The following is a 16381-nucleotide window of genomic DNA, read 5'->3' as shown; positions in this document are numbered from 1 at the left end:
GCTTTCCATCTCCCACACAGAACCAACAGTCACCAAACCCCTCCACAGTGCACACAAACACCAGCAAGTTGGCTCCTTCATACCCTGCAACTCTCATACACTGCAAGCCAGCATGAGATGTTTAAGGAAAGGCTGTTGCACAAGTTCACCACTTCTCCATCCCACCTGCTGCAGCAGTGCCCCAGCACACCATGGCCCTGCAGACAAGCACGGCAGGCACCCACACCTTGCCCCTCTCTCCTGTAGCAAGATAAAATACCTGAAAATAAGTCTGAAAAGGGCATTACACAGCCAAGTCTCATGAACACGGCCTGTCAGAGAGCAGCAGAGCACGCCTGTGCACAGAGCCCACTGGAAAATACAGGACCCATGCTTTCACAAATTACTTGTTTTTACTGCTATATAAACAAACAAAACCACCAGAGTGGTTTCACAAACATACTCATCTGTTGTTTAAATAAGGCAGGCTCCAATGACAGAATTGAGCAGAACAGGTCTTCTGTCCTGGAGGCAAGTTTGAAAAGCTGTCAGTAGACAGCAATGCACAGGAAAAAGGCAGTGGCTTGACAACAGCTTCATCTTATGCCTCCTGCATTCGAGTCAGTCTTCTTCTCAGACGTATCCCATTAAAGAAAGCACTCAGAGCTAAACAGATAGACTGCATGAGAACCTAGTCGGAACATGAAGTCTGCAAAGAAAGTAGCTGTGCAGCATTTCACACAGAGCTCTTATCCAGCACCTCCTCCTACCAGAGGGCTGGCTGCACCAACCTTCGTGTTCATCAGTGGCCACTCCTCGCACACAGAGCTCTGCAGCCAGAGCCCAGCACCCTGTGAGGCACCTGAGTTGTGCACGGGCAACTTCAGGGCACAACGGCTCCAGTGCCTCTACAGCCCCAGCAACAGCCATTCATCAACTGCTGCTGCTTTTAATTCACATTGTTCAGGAAACTTTCCAAGTGCACCAGTAGCAAAAGAAAGGAGAGATGAATATTCGGTGTCTTGTCTACAAAGTGACTTATTTCAGGATGGGTACAGATGGGTGGAAAAAGGACTCAGAACTCAGGGTAAGCAGTAAATCCTCAAGTGAGATGCTGTAAAGTGAGGTATGCGTATATTTCACCTAAGATTTTGTTTACTAAAGATATTCTAGGAAAAAAAAACAAAAAAAACAACAAAACATCAACATAGATCAGCTTAATAGGTCTGTGCTGATTTCATCTGCAACACAGTCCGTGCACTTAATCACTATTTCTCAGAACTGGATGCATGGTGGGAATCAAACTTCTTTGTGGAAACAGGTGTGAGTGTTTGTGAGAGCTGCTCGGCTCTGCCTCGCTCCTGTTATAAATAGAATGCAACTTTTGTTAAAGCCTCTCTTCATTAGAACGCTTCAGTTGTGGGATCTATTTTGTGCCACTTGAAGCCTGAATTTAACATACAAAAACCCACTTTTTTTCTATAGTACACTTTACACAGTTGCTGAAAAGAGACTGCTTGCATAACAGACATTATGCAATTTCTGAAATAAATAATATCCTTGCAGGGGGGGAAGATTACAAAGTCCTCCAGATTTTCAAGGCTACAGATTTGGCTTCACAAGCAGAGTCTGTAAGAAGCATATGTCATCCCCAATCCTCCTGGGTGCCCAGTCCAGAGATCCCACCAGGGACAGTGCCCTGCTGGGTGCAAACAAAGCAGCCCAACAGAACACTACTTGCCACCACTGTTCTGTCTCTCAAGAACACAAAGGAAGTTGACACCAGCTAAAATAGTCTGGCATGGATGCAGCTGTATTTTTAAAGCTATTCTTTGGTTTGATTTACTATTACTGCTAAGATGGTTTTATTATATCAGTAAGAAGAGAACAGAAAGAAACAAAGACAAAACAGAAAAGCAACTTACTAGCCATCTCTGCCTCTGAGAACTATTCCAGGACAAGTGTAGCACTTTATCCTGAGTGAGAAAGGAAGCCCATGCAAAGCGGTTCCAGTGCTGGAGCCCGGGGAGACCTTCACACAAAGCTTCAGCTCTGGAGCACAGAGGGACACGGGGCTGTGCAGGGCAGCATCCATCCTGCCAGCAGCACAGAAACTACACTTCCACAGCTGAGCTAATCAGTCATGTGCCAAACACAAGCAGCATTTATCTCCTCCAAACAGCAGACTTCTTAATTATCCAAGGTCAGTGGCAGTGAATATTGAACAAACTGACACAGGGAACCCACGCAGACCCAGAAGTGGAGGGCAGCAATGCCGCATCTCAATACCAAGTGGCTCTTTTAAGACATGGGAATTACTTTCTAAACAATCAATCAATACATTTGTTAAGGTGCCAATTTTAGAAACCTGTATCAAGTTACGCACCAGGATAATTATTCTCTTTTCTAATTAACTAATATTTGGAGTACAGTACGAGGCTTTAGACAACTAAAGTAAGCAAATGGCACAATTACACCAACCTTTTATTGGACTCCTTCAGCATTACAGCAGCATCTCAGCATTCTGATCACTGCGTCCTCAGGACATTCTCATTTGAGCTTGTCACAGAACAGCAGCTACTGGGGAAATCTCAAAGACCATGTCAGTTTCCCCAAAACACAAGTGGTGAGAGGCTGTCAGAGCTTAAGTAGCAGTGTATAACACAACGGCACTGCACAAATTCCCTGAAATTTCTCTTCAAAAGAGCAGCTACACAAACGCTCAGCCTCAGCCTGAAGAGCTGTTTCATGTAGTACCCATCCTTACACAATAAAGGAAAACTTCTGCAACATAAGGACAAACAACAGATCCAAACCAAGCAGGATCCTTGGTTTGGACCTGTGGTGATGAGAAGGGCACAAGGGAGGGGAATGCAAAGGGCACCAAGAGGAGCTGCCCCATGGCCTGGGATGGCACCAGCCAGCAGCCATACCCTGTCCAAGCAGCTCAGCCTCCTGACCAGTCACTGCAATGCCTCTGTGTGCCACTGAGTCCCTGTCCCTTCACACAGCAGTGCAGTAGCCTCACTCTCTGCCTCTTCCTGCAGCTGGCAGAGCTGAGCATCACAAAGGTGGGACCACCTCCCACCCATGAAGGAGCACATTGCCATTCACACGTACACCCAAACCCAGTGGGCACCCTCCATCCCTCTGGGGCCAGAGCAGCCACCAGACCAACCTCAGCACATCCTGGAGCAGTCCCACATAAAGCCTCACACACCTTTCTTAAGTGTGTGTGTTTTATCTCCAATGTGCCACACCAAGGAGGAAAAAACACGCCGCTATGAGTTCATCCGCTAAGACACCAAAGATTTCCTCCTGAAAGTTATCTCCAAATGAGCATGAAAGAAATAGAAAATGGTCTGTTTTGCCCCCTCTCAAGGCTCAACAAGGCTTCAGCCCATCAGACCTCCCCTGGCAGGGGCTCTGTCTGTGCCCTTCCCCCCATCACTCCCAGCACCAACCTCCCTTGCAAGCTCCAACACAATTCTGCATGCATTATTTATCCCTCTTGCTAAGTCATGCAGTGGGATAATTACTTAACTATTGTAATGCTATTTTGCAATGGCTGTACTCTATTATTCTAATTGATTTTCATGGGATTGCTTTTGCTGCATGTTTTGAGTGCAAGAACTTACATTCTGCAAAATTAGAAGTTTAGCTTTACACTCACCTGTGTGCCTGTGAGCTGAAAATCAGTACTGAATTTTTAGGAGAATATCAATGTCTTTTTAGTAAAAGCAATGTCAGTACTTTGCTCCTGTTTTTGCTCTCCCATCTAGCCACCACAGAAGACATGGGATGTTTTTTCAGAAATCTAGTGAAACAAAGTTACCCATCAACTCATACAGCTATTCATCAGAAAACTTTTCCCTTACAAGAGGATTTCATTGGAGTTCAGCACAACATTTGTATTCACCAACAAAAATTTTAAGCCAAAACACGTTTGCACATCTCACTTAATTTAGCACACTACGTTTCACTAAGATAAATGCTCAGTTTCAGTCTGGGACAATTCTTACAGTAAAGAACTGATTTTCTTCAGTGCTTTGCAAATACTCAACACAATATAAGCTACATACCAGAGCAGCCCAAGTAAAGATTATTTAAGCCTTTTTATCCCCAGGATATTCTTCAGGCTGTACATGATTCAAGTGGTACTTGTAAAAGTTTTGTGAACAGATGAATGGGATTTCAAAAAGCACCATAGTCCCAGCAGCTCAGGACAGGTAAGGAAACAACTTCTGCCTTGAGCAAGAAATTATTTGAAGAGGAGACTTACTTGGAGCTGCTGAAGCTAAAACTCACCTGCCAGCTCAATGAGCAAAGGCACAGACACAGCTCAGGGGAAGGAATGTCACCTTTTTGGTCCACGTGAGCAACAGGAGGAAGAGGACAACTGTATCTGTACACTAGCACCAAAACCAAGAACTTCTCTCAGTTGGCAGCAGAAAGAATACACTTTGGACAGATGAAACTCATAAAGAATTATGGCCCTGCAATATTTCATGAATATATGGGACTGAGCATTTTGTTTCCTCCCACGGAGTAACAAGAAGTGGTTTGGCCTTGATTTGATTACCATCTCTGACATGTATATAAATGCTTAAATGATAAAATCCCAAGTTTCACCAGTCTCAGCACTGTTCAAACTCCATAGGATAGAGGGATGACCAAGGCAATGAGAAATCCAAAGAGGTTCTCTGCTTAACAGAATTTGTCCCTGCAGCTTCATTTAGGGCTTCGCACAACACAATTCATTCCTTTCAAATAGATTAAAAACAAAAAGAAAAAAAAAAAAAAATCAAAAAATGCTCCTGGAACAAAGCAAGACCACAAAAGTTACCTTCGGTTTACTGCCAGCTTACTCCCTATCTTTGCAGGAATCAGCCTCAGAGATCCTGCTCTTGCAATTGCCAGCAAAGTGCTGCCCTGCAGCCCTGGACATGATTCAGAGGAGCACGATGCAAACAACAGAAGGTCACCGTTTCCATGTGTCACCTACCTGCCGAACCACCATGACATTTCAATGCTCTCACATTCAGAAATACAGTCACCAACTGCTATTAAGCTAATTTCTTACAGCAGCATTCCACATCCCCACATCCGTGCCTAAAAAGGCATTTCCTTATGCTGTGCTCCTTCGTGTAACAAAACACAACAAGGAAACCACGCTGCTCATGCCTGTGGCAGGCTTCTAGAAATGAGCAAGTGCTACAAGTTACCCCTTAGGAAAAGACAGAGAACTGGTACAGAAACACAACAGGTCCCTTATTGCGCACTGTTTTCTGTGCATTGCCTGACACCGAGGCACCTGGCACACACTTGGATGTTCTACCACTCTGCACTGCTGACTTTGTATCCGCTGGTTAATGCGTAACTGGAAAAAAACGTCACCCTCTTCACACAGGTCAGGAAGCTGTTGTTTGTGATGCAGTTTCACTATCACTTTGAATGCTGGATGAGTAATAGCAGACTCAGCACAGCCGTGTAAATTCCCAGTGTGTTTCAACCCAGAGATACAACCGAGGAATCGAAGAGGCACTCCTAGGTCTGAACTTCTGCATGTAAATGCAGTCCCATCTCACAGAGGCCTTTCAAGCTGTAATTATAAATAAATGAGCTAATGAACCTGCAGATGTCTCAGCTGGTGCTCTGGCATTGCCACCTATCCCCACACAGAGCCCCCAACCTCAGGGACACCACAACATCCATCTAAATGCAGGGATTCTCCTGACTTTGTGAGTGAAGCAACTTGCAACCAACTTGAGTCACATCCGGCAACAAGTGCTTCCAATTAATGATTCTTAATTGCTCCCAGAGTACTACGTTCCCACACCCATGCTGAAGAGTGTTCTTCACTGCTGTCCCACATATGAAAACATGTGCAGCTCTAACAACCCTATGGCTTCAGTAACACAGCTGTGCCATACCACCTGAATTCTCCAAAAATTAACTTCCCCCCACATACATACCCCTACATACCCTGTCTGTCTGAGCAATGCTTCTCAATACCACTGCCAGACACGGTGGCACTGTGTGTATATAAGAGCCCCAGGAAAGCCCAGCCCACTCCCTGCTGCAGAGTGCAGATACATGCAGGGACTCCTTGCAGCCTGGCATGCCACAGGAGCACATAAGCTACATACAGAGGAAGAAATACATAAGGGCGTATCCTTCCCACAGCAGAATTCATTCCTCATGGTGCTTTAGGATGAACTCTGCTGAGAATGGGAGAATCCCACCCAAGGATTTTTCCCAGAGACATTTTGGCATTTCTAAAGACCAAAAACAACCACTGGAAAAACTGCCAACAATTTGAGCCATATACCATAATAAGAATTAATAAATAATGGGAGAGCAGCTTTTAGGAGTGCAGCTCTGTTCCCCAAAGCTCTATGCCCATTGCAGCCACCTGAACACACTGCCCATTTCTCCCTGGTGTCACACAGCTCCATGGGCACTCAGCTGCTCCATGCCAGGGATGCTGACAATTTCACACTGTAACTCCACGTGCAGCAGAACACACAATATTTGATTGAATCATAACATACCTTTCTCACTGACAAGAGCAGTCTCGCTACAGAAGATGTAACCTACGTAAATTAGCCCCACTTTATTTCCTTGTTACAACAAGGCAATGAGACACTTCTCAATGTCCTTACTCTTTCAGTTCTTCACTTCTCCAACAACAGCAGAACCCTATTCCAGCTGCTCCTTAGCAAGTGGATGGAGCCCCTAGCACAGGCTTAAGTTCCCTGTGTGAGCTCAGGGAGACAGCAAATACAACCAGGCAGACTAAAGAATGGAGCTTGAGTACATTCAGAGAGCTTGTCACTGAAAGGTGACTCCCAGCTACTTCTACATAGACTGAGATTGCCCCAATGCCACATCCCCACTGGCACCTGCAAACAGAGTCATAGAATCATTAAGGTTGGCAATGCCCACCATCACCGTGCTCACAACAATGTCCCTCAATGCATGTTCTCTGGACACCCCCAGGAACGATGCCTCCACCACCTGGGTGAAGTGAGAGATGATACACATCCTTCTGTGTATTTCTCCACCACATCCAGAATAAAAAAAAAATCCAGAATTAAAAAAAAAAAAAGAAAAAAAAAGAAAGGAGGAATCCTCTTCAATTAACAGCTTCCCCATAAACCCTGCAGCGCTCTGGCCATCTTCCTCACACAGCACTTCTGCATCCTCCATCCACCTCTGTGATTTGGCTGTGTTAAATTGCACATGAATTACCCAGACGTCGTTCCACCCGCACAAAAATAATTTAGCTCAGGAAAAGTATTTCAAGATTATAATCAGTCTCACGTTTGTCTACTCAACAATATAAATCTGAAGTAGGCAGCTTTATCTCAGTGAGATATTTTGTCTCACTTAGCACCTCTGTGTGTTACAGGCAATCCATCATCACTCAGAGATCCCAAAGAGCACTCTGCTTCGGGAAACACGTCCAAACATTTACTCCTTGTTTATCCCTAAACAGAACCCAAAATCGGCTTGTTTTACTGCCACTGGATTTAAAGACAACCAACCAGACAAGATCCTAAAGCTGGAGTTTCTGCAGCTTCCGGACACACTCAGACATTAAGCTGCAGATAGGTTTTTTTTTGGTAGTTTGCACCTCCGCACAGCAAGTGACATAAAGCATACGCTGTGCTTGCTTAAATATGGCACATCTCAGCTCTCAGCAAATTGCTGCAAAGTGTGGGTTTCAGGACGTACAGCCGTCAGAAAGCTAAAATCAATTCAAAAATCAGAAGGCTTCTGCAGCACACAGCCACACGTGTTCCCGTCAGCCCTGCAGCACGGGCTGCTCCACAACCCCAGGGCAGCCCCTTGAGCCAGGCAATGCTCTTCTCACAGCCACCAATCTGCTTTCAGGATCTGTGCTTCAAGTCCATACCCTCCTTCCCATGCTCTTCCAGCAGGGCCCAGTGCTACAAAATAAGCTGGGTCCCACACAGACCCCTTTGCTGTGAGCAGCAATGCCTTATGGCTGAGCCACTCAGCATCACACCACTTTCAACGCTAAGCTGACGGTGATTTGTTAGCATCCCAATTAGTGCTCTGCTACAAAGAACACGCTTCTAATTAGCAGCTGGCTTATGGGAAGAAAGACACCAAGGGTTTGGCCGTACTTCCAGATGTAACTAGGAGTTTAAATGGATTCGTGGCTGACAGGAAGGAAATCAAAGTATCTAGCACGTGGAACCTCCAAGAGGAACTTGCACACACAGAACACGGGCACTGTCACCTTACTTCTGTAATCCTGACATCTGCTTTTTTTTCTTTTAAAAGTGTCTTCAGTTAAGATGAGGCAGCAAATAACAGCAGTGTGCCCTCACCTGTCTGAAATATGCACGCTGCGTAAAAGCTCCTAAGCCTTTCTGCAAGATCACCGCCCTCTGAAATGCCCAGATTTCTCCTTCTGCCTTGGCAGGAGGGCAGTGCAAAGAGATGAAAAGCACAGCCGCAGGACGCAGCCACATCTATAGTGCATGTGAATCTGATTTCAGGTCAGAGCTGTGTTACGAAACTCCAGCGCACCTTGCAAGTGACCTACATTGTGGAACTGAAACCCACTAACCTACAGAACCACCTGAAAGCCCACAAAATAGGTCAGTGGGTTTCCTGGTAGGAAGGTTCACACAGACACAAAGGCCTGCATGTAAAGGAGAACACAGAGTACGTCCTCTGCCCAGCTAACACAGGAGCACGCTGCCAAGTCTACTTCTCACCATGCTGCCATATTTGTGTACAGGCAACTACTTTGATTCTCACCAATGGAAGGCACTGCCTGGCCTTCCAAGTGTAGAAGCAAGGAGAAGAAGAGCAGCACTGCAGCAAGAGAACACCAACAGCAAAGCTGTGCAATTCCCACTCCTAAAGGGGAGTGGACACCTGATTCATAGCCTGCAGCCAACTAGCCTGGAGTTATGGCAGAGGCATCCAAGCACAAAAGCTGGAGCAAGCCAACCAAAATAACTCATCTAGCCCTCAGCACATTGCCTGACACCTTTCATCCCTCAGGGGCTGTGGGTCACACGCATTGTTTGCGCAGATCTAATAATTCAGCCCCAATAGAGCTCCACAGCTCCAAGGGTTGCTGGGAACATTAACACGCAGCACAGGACAGTAAGTCAAGATCTTGCACGAGTCAAAGGTGTCCACAGAGAACTGCTCTTTGTATCCACCACTTCCTCAGAGCGACCCTGTACAAAAGCTTTTCTATTTAGACAAGGCTCCGCGTGCTTGATGAAGCCACACCAGGGCACAAAACCCACACACCGAACTTGCAGACATACAGCCCTTCCACAGGCAGCTGACAGGAGTGTGAAACAATCCTCTCAATATAAGGCAGGCATGCAGGGAGTCACCCTGCATTCTTCTGCCTACAAGCCATCCATGCTGACCTACAGAGGAGCCCAATGTCCCAGGGAGCCCAGCAGTAACAGAGCTGCGCGCTCTCTCCTCCTACATGCACATGCATGCTTTGACTTGGATTCCTGTCTCCAAAAAAAGCAGCCTACAGAGGAAGGAGAAAATAAATAATACCCACACTGGTGTTATCAGTGACAGATTAACATGCTCAGTGCTGCAGTTTATCAATCAGACCTTTACGCCATCACCAGCAGAAACTAGGGGTAGATCTTTAAACCCCCCAATATGCCATCATTTAACCCAAAAAGGCATTCTGCATGAACACTATGATACACTTCATCCACACTAAACACTTTACTACACTGTTAAATATGCTTTTTTCCTTCCCTAATACAAAAGCATCACAATAGATACAGTTAAAATTCCTCACTAGGATCTTGAGGAGCAAAAGTGGTAGAAGAAAAGCGAGCCTCAGCAGCTAACACAAAGCCTATGGCATTTGTCACCTACCACACTTCAGGGACCCAAATTTGAAGACTATAGCTGAGTGCTATCCCAAGATGTTACACGTTAATAGAGGATCCTCCCTCAGTGGAACGAACCCAGAGGTGTTGAAGCCCAGGAGAAAAATCTGGGATCAAGGTAACCAGATCGTTAATGCCAGACACAAACACCAACAAAGAGCAAATCAGGACACGGCTCTCACTCCTTCCCAGCTGCCAAAGCACAGGAGCCTGATCCTGTGCCAGTTTTGTGCTTGCACCAGGATGACAGATAATAGATGATCTGCAGCTGAAGACCTTCATCCGCCCAGACGGAGCCTAACAGACCAATTCTAGGCTGGTTAAAACAGCAGCTGAATGTGTACCAGTAACAGTTTATAACTGGTGCTGGCTGATACACTAGAAGTGCAACAACGTAAGTCACAAAGTCAAGCGGTGTATCACCAAACCACAGCCTGAGAACTCAGGTCTTGCTGTGAACAATCAGCATTTTCTGCTTGTAAAATGCTAGATTCGCAGAAGGCTCCTCCTATTTTTAGCTCCCACACCACAGAGGGTTTGCCAAACCTAGTAAAAGTGCTCTTCAACTACACATTCAGAAAGTAACAGCCAATCAGTTTCAGACAGTGCTGGTAAATAAGATACGAGAAAACTGGGGTCTGAAGAACTCCTTGCACGTGGACAAACATTTACCAAACACGTACTGTGAATTCCAGCAACTGAAGTGACCGAGGCAGAACTATGCTGATCTCACTCCCTACCAGCAGTCAGCTCCTGAGGGGACATGTCCCCAGGCCCACAAGGTACATCCTGGGCTCTGGGCTCACACAGACCCCATCGGCTGACACCGAACTTCAGTCACCAGCTGGACAAGCAGAGATGATTTCACTACAGCCCTAAATAGCCAGGTGGCAAAGTTAATATTCTAGAGCACAAGCACCAAGTTCCCCTCCCCAACAGCTTTTTTCCAGAAGAGGCAGATACTCGTAGAGAATAACCCACTTAAAAGGCTAGACATGATGACAAAATAAAGCCCATCCTAATGTGGGTGAAAGATATTTAACATTAAAGGACTGAATGAAAACCACTTTGTTTCTAACCTACACCACAGCTACACAGCAGCAAGCATTTTTAAAAGAGCAGCCCTGCTAATAGGTGGCAAATCAGCAGGGCATGTATCAGTCCTGCAGAGGCTGGGATCAGAAGCGATTCCTCATTCCAGGAATAGCAGGGCTATCTGATGTCTATTCTGGTCAGCCCAGCCCGGGTACAGAGCAGGAGAGCAATCAGCAGTGGGGCACAGCAGTGGCTCATGTCCTGCAAGGTGTGAGCACAGTACTGTGGCACGCAAAGCAAGCTCCTGGGGAAGTGACGGGGGATGAAGGCCAGCATCCAGACACTTGTTCCACAGAGGACAAAATTCATTTTAAAGTTGGACTGAATAGGTTCGACTTGGCCTCCCAAAAACAAGGATGGCTGAAGAATGAAAATCCAATGCTGTAAACTCTTTGAGTGCTCCACAATGAAATGTACGTTATCCCCAAACCATGTGCTTTGGGTATACACAGATACTAGCAACAAGCATGCAGGAACACTTACTACTAAATGCATGCCTTCCAGAGGACATAGAGACTGCAACTTGTCTGACTTCCAATTTATTAAAAAAGACTTTTTAATAGAAAGCCATCTAATCGCTGCTTGCGCATCTTCAGGTGATATTTTCAGAGCATTTCTCTATAATCAAGGCACACTTACAACAAAGGACACAAAGCTCAGATAGTGAAAGCACTTATCTTAAAGTTAGACAAATAGGAACATCAGAGAAACCTTCACCTCTGCCGCTGCTATGTTTACCAAAAGAAAACTTCAGAAAACAGTAACTTTCTCTGTGAAATACAGGGGCATCCTACTCCACAGCACAGCCTTAAAGTCACACCTGGAGAAGAGGCAGCTCCAAGAAGTGCAGAGGAACGTGACATACCTGAACCTACAGAGAAAGAATGGGGGAGTGAGAATGTGGCGATGCCTCACACAGGGACATACAGCTCCCCTTAACAGGGAATACAAGGCCAAACACAGCCTAACGTTCTCAGGAAATCCAAAGTAAACTTTCTTTCCACGTCAAAGAGGGAATGGGTATTGGAAGGGAATGTGTGTTAGTGGAGCAGAGCTCCCAGCAGCAGCTTAATTCCATCCCTCTGAGTTCTGGAGCAGACAGCCTCCAGCAGAGCAGCCACCCGAGCAGCACAGCACACACGTGGGAGCGGTGACAGCAGCAGCTCCTGAGCCACTGCACCAATGCAGAAACCTCCAGGAAAGAAAATGATTGCAAAGCCCAGCAAGCACGTTGCCATTACTCATTCCCAAGCCAGCCAATTAAACTGTCACCTCACTGAACTGGATGCTGCGGCACTGAACACAGCTTGCATCTTCGCTGCTGTCCTCACAGAAGGAACACTTCAGAAAAAGTCAGTGTGCTCCACGCTCAACATACTTGCCAGAGCGAAGTTTAACCATAAAAAGCGAGAACAGAGTTGGGGAAAGTGAGTCAGTGACAACCTATATCAAAATCCAATACTCAAGTAAATACTACAGGTTTAGAATAATGTTTGCACAACTGCTCTGCATTTTCTTACTGTAACTAAAGCTCCTTTTCTGAGATCCTATGGAAAGGAGATAGCTGGAGCTGAGAAGGTCCAACTCATCAAGGCTGCAAGCCCCTCTCTCACACACACCACAGCAATCAGATCAAGCCTGAGAACACAGACACAGTAAGAATTAGCTAACATCTAGCTAGTTCTCAGGTAGGAGAATATTTGTCAGCCAAAATTCTACAGCAAAGAACTGATTCTATGGGGGAGGAACAGGTCGTATCAGATCTTCATAGAAATGCTGGGCATTCTGTAATTTCCCAGTAAGATCTGATGAAAACAAGTTGCCTCATCACATTTATGATGCTCTTCTTTCACTTGGGTTTTTTAGAAAGTGCATTTGGTAAGTTTCTGATAAATGTTATCAAAGTGAGCCTTCACGATGCAAGGCAGTTTCAGATGGGGATAAGTATCACCAACTTGTCAAATTACAACTCAGAAGTCAAGCTCATCGTGTTTCAGGTAATAAATTATCAATCACAACTCACAAGGTTTCCTTACATCAGTCATTCATTTAAAAAATCCTGATGAATTTCCCAGCCATCGACTTGTTCATCACACACAGTAACAGTCAAAGCAGAACCACAACAAAGTGCTCTGACCCCCACCCTTCCCACCATACAACTGAATGTTGTTAGTGAACTTGGTATTTATTCATAAATGACATAAATATGCAAGAAGGCATGATGGTCCATTGAGTATTTAAAAGACTTTCTCAAATTCTACAAACAAAAGCAACTTAGAAAGTGGCAAAAATGAATAGAAAGCTGATGAATTAAATGAATTAAAATTAGAAGCCATTCATAAGTGCTCATAAAAAAAAGCGAAACAGACACAGCATTGCAGACCCGTGGATCACATCTGCAAGCAAAGCTGTAGTTGTTAACGTGAACCATGAATCGCTTTCCCTCTGAAGAGCCCTTTAGAAGACAAAACCTTCTTACTACCTCAACAAACCTTTTGAAATTTCTCATTTAAAAGGGAGAAAAAAATTACAGCTCCTGCTCTCCAAACGAGCATCAGTATGGTGGCCAAATGACAATGGCCCGGTATGATACCAGCCACGCTCCATGTGGGCTCCTACATCTCATTACGACTCCCCTCCTGCAAACACTCTGCACATGCTCCACGTTATGCTGAGAGCGCTCTCAGTGACTGCAGGGCTCCACGCTGTGCTGGAGCAGCACAGTTCGTACCAGAAGCTGCAGGACCAACGTGTTTTACCTGCATCAAGGTGAAGCCAAGAGAAGAGAAACCCACAGCACTCAAGCATGCTTTGAAGGTTCAGCTGCATGACAAAACAAGATTGAACAAAGCTAGAGAAGAATCAGATCTATGCATGTACAGAGTGCCGCTGTCCCGAGAGCTGGACTGCATTCAACGACATGAAGCAACTTTTAAGTTCGGCATCTCAGTATATTTTTGTAAGAAGTAGGGCTACCTGTAATCAGTTCACAGTGAATATCAGACTGTAACTTAGAGAGCTTCAGTGGCCCAAAAGCATGCTCCTGTTAAAAACACTGCCACCTCCCACTGCTTAAAGCACAGGCAAACAACAACCAACAACGCCGTGAGTTCCTTTGTCGATCCCATCAAGACACCCAGCTCACAAGAACAGCCTGCCTCTGGCAGCACCACAACACACTGCTTCATCCTAAGAAGGAGAAGGATGATGCTTCCCACAAGGCACATCTAACAGACCACTGCCTTGACGGAGAGAGCAGTAACATGAACCAAATATGGGACATGCACATTCAGGAAAAGGAAATCAGGAGACAACACTGTACAACAAAGCAGAAGAAGAGCACCACGTGGCTGTTCCAGCACCAACTGGTCCTTCTGGAACAAACTTTTTGAACCAACTAACAGAAGAGTACAATCTGGGGGATTTGGGAGTTAAATTAACCTCTCCATGTCAGCTTCACAACTGCACAAAGTTACTGGGCAGAAGGCAGTCAGAGAGCTGACAGTTCAAGCACTCCAAAAGAAACTCCATCCCCACAATAGCCAATCCCTTCCAGGCGACAACAGGCAGAGATCAACACCTCAGGGTGGGAGCTGTGCTCTGGTGACATCTCCAGACCCAGCTGCTGCCCTCCTCAACTCCTGGTTATTGTCACTCCAGCACAACACACAGGTACATCTTCCCCAAAAGCCATCTGTTCTAAAACACCATCTGAGCGCTCCTGGCTGCCTGCAGAGCTTTAAGAGCTCTTTCTCAAAACAGCAACAGAAAAGCAGAGAACAAAAAGATTCAGGTCGCTGCCACAGCCACGGAACACGCTTCCTGGGGCTAATTAAGCGCTTGAAAGAGAATTTTTAAAAACCACACTATTTCAAATGGGGACAGCTGAAGCACATGGTGGGGGGGCTGCACACAACCGGGATCAGGGAGCAGCAAAACCAACCATCGCTCTGTGTGATGAAACACAACCGGAGAGGTGCGGCATACCTGGTCGAGGTGCCTTTCCGGACATCACAGATGCTGCATTTGAAGGCTTCAGCGCTGTTCCTGAAGGTGCACACACTACAATCCCAAAAGCCTTCGTCGGCCGCAGGTTTGGCTTGCCTCTTCGGCCTGGAGGAGGGAGGGTGAAGCGTTGTGTGTGTGTGTGTGTGTGTGTGTGTGTGTGTGTGTGTATGCGTGCGTTTGGGGAGGAGGAGAAAAGCAGCGGGAGGAGGAGAGAGAGAGGAGGAGGAGAGAAAGAAAACACACACATTAGAAACCATATTACAGAGCCCTGAAAACCCAGCGCTTTCTCCTCTCGCCCCGCCGCTCCCCAGCGCAGCCCGAGCCCGGTACCGCGGCTCCGCTCCGCTCCCCGGGATGGCCGCCCCGCGCTGCCCCGGCCCCGCCGGGAGGGCCGCCCCGAGCCCCGGGGCGGGGGCAGCGGCGAGCGGGGGCCGTCTCCCCCTCGCCCTCCTTTTTCGGAGGGGCGGCGTGGCGGAGAGTTGGAAGGCCGGGAGGCGTGTTCGGCGCCCGCCCGCCGCCTCCACCTTGTTAAATCTCCCTTTGTCTGGGAGAAGTGAGTGTGCGGGGCGGGAGTGCGTGTGCGAGCCGAGCCGCCATGGCTGCTGCTCTCACACCAGATCAGCCCGGCACCGGCGGGGAGAGCCGCGCACACTTCTCCTCCTTCTCCTCCTCCTCCTCCTCCCCCCGCTCCGCGCTCCCTCCATCTTAGCCGCCTCCCGCCCGAGTCCCGCACCTGGCGCCGAGGCGAGGCGAGGCCGGGCCGCCTCTCCCGCACTCCCTCCCTCCATCTTAGGGCGCCCCTCCGCCGCCGCTCCCCCCCGCCCCACGCGCCCGCAGCGCGGGGCCTACAGCCGCCATCCCCGCACACGGCGGCGCCGGGCCGGGCTCCCTCCCTTCCTCCCTCCCCGCGCTCCCTCCATCTTAGGCGCCGCTCCCCGCCCGCCCCCGCGCCCCCCAGCTCACCTGGTCGGGCTCTTCTTGTCGCCCATGACCATGGATCGGGGCCGCCCCTGCCCTGCGCACAAAGAAAGCCGCGAGGGAGGAGGGCGGGCGGAGGGGAGGGGGGAGAGAGGGGGACGGGGCTGCCTCCGGCCGGCGGGCTCCGGCTGCCGCTCACCCCCGCGCTGCCGCCGCTCCTGCCGCTGCCAGGCTCCGCTCCAGACTAGCAGCGCAGCGCAGCCCGGCGCCCTCCCTCCTCCTCCGCCTCCTCCTCCTCCTCCCCGCGCCGCTCCGGCGGGCGGAGCTCTCCGCCGCGCCGCGGCCAATGGTGGCGGCCCCGCCGCCGGCCCTGAGCGGGGAGCGCCCCCCGCGCCGCGGCCGCCCCGCCGGGTTCCCCCCGCCCTCCCGGCCCCGCGGCTCAGCCTGCCCCGCAGGAG

The 16381-nt window shown here is 48.1% G+C and overlaps 1 protein-coding gene across 1 annotated transcript in view; it reads right to left on the bottom strand.

Moving 5' to 3' along the window:
* LOC122163014 (RING1 and YY1 binding protein) overlaps positions 1-16056 on the bottom strand; it is a 34317-nt gene extending 18261 nt beyond the window's left edge. The window contains exons 1-2 of the mRNA XM_042823834.1: positions 15969-16056; positions 14985-15110 (exon numbers count right to left, since the gene is read on the bottom strand). Coding sequence (XP_042679768.1) covers positions 14985-15110; positions 15969-16000 — 158 coding nt within the window. The 5' untranslated portion in view covers positions 16001-16056. The remainder of the gene's footprint in view (positions 1-14984; positions 15111-15968) is intronic.
* Positions 16057-16381: the final 325 nt, after the last annotated feature.

The sequence above is a fragment of the Centrocercus urophasianus genome, unplaced genomic scaffold, assembly GCF_019232065.1.
Source record: "Centrocercus urophasianus isolate 14NV4802_14NV808 unplaced genomic scaffold, USGS_Curo_1.0 seq_22, whole genome shotgun sequence".
Classification (NCBI taxonomy): Eukaryota; Metazoa; Chordata; class Aves; order Galliformes; family Phasianidae; genus Centrocercus; species Centrocercus urophasianus.
The sequence above is the reverse complement of the archived record's forward strand: the minus strand, read 5'-3'. Positions and strand labels throughout refer to the sequence as shown.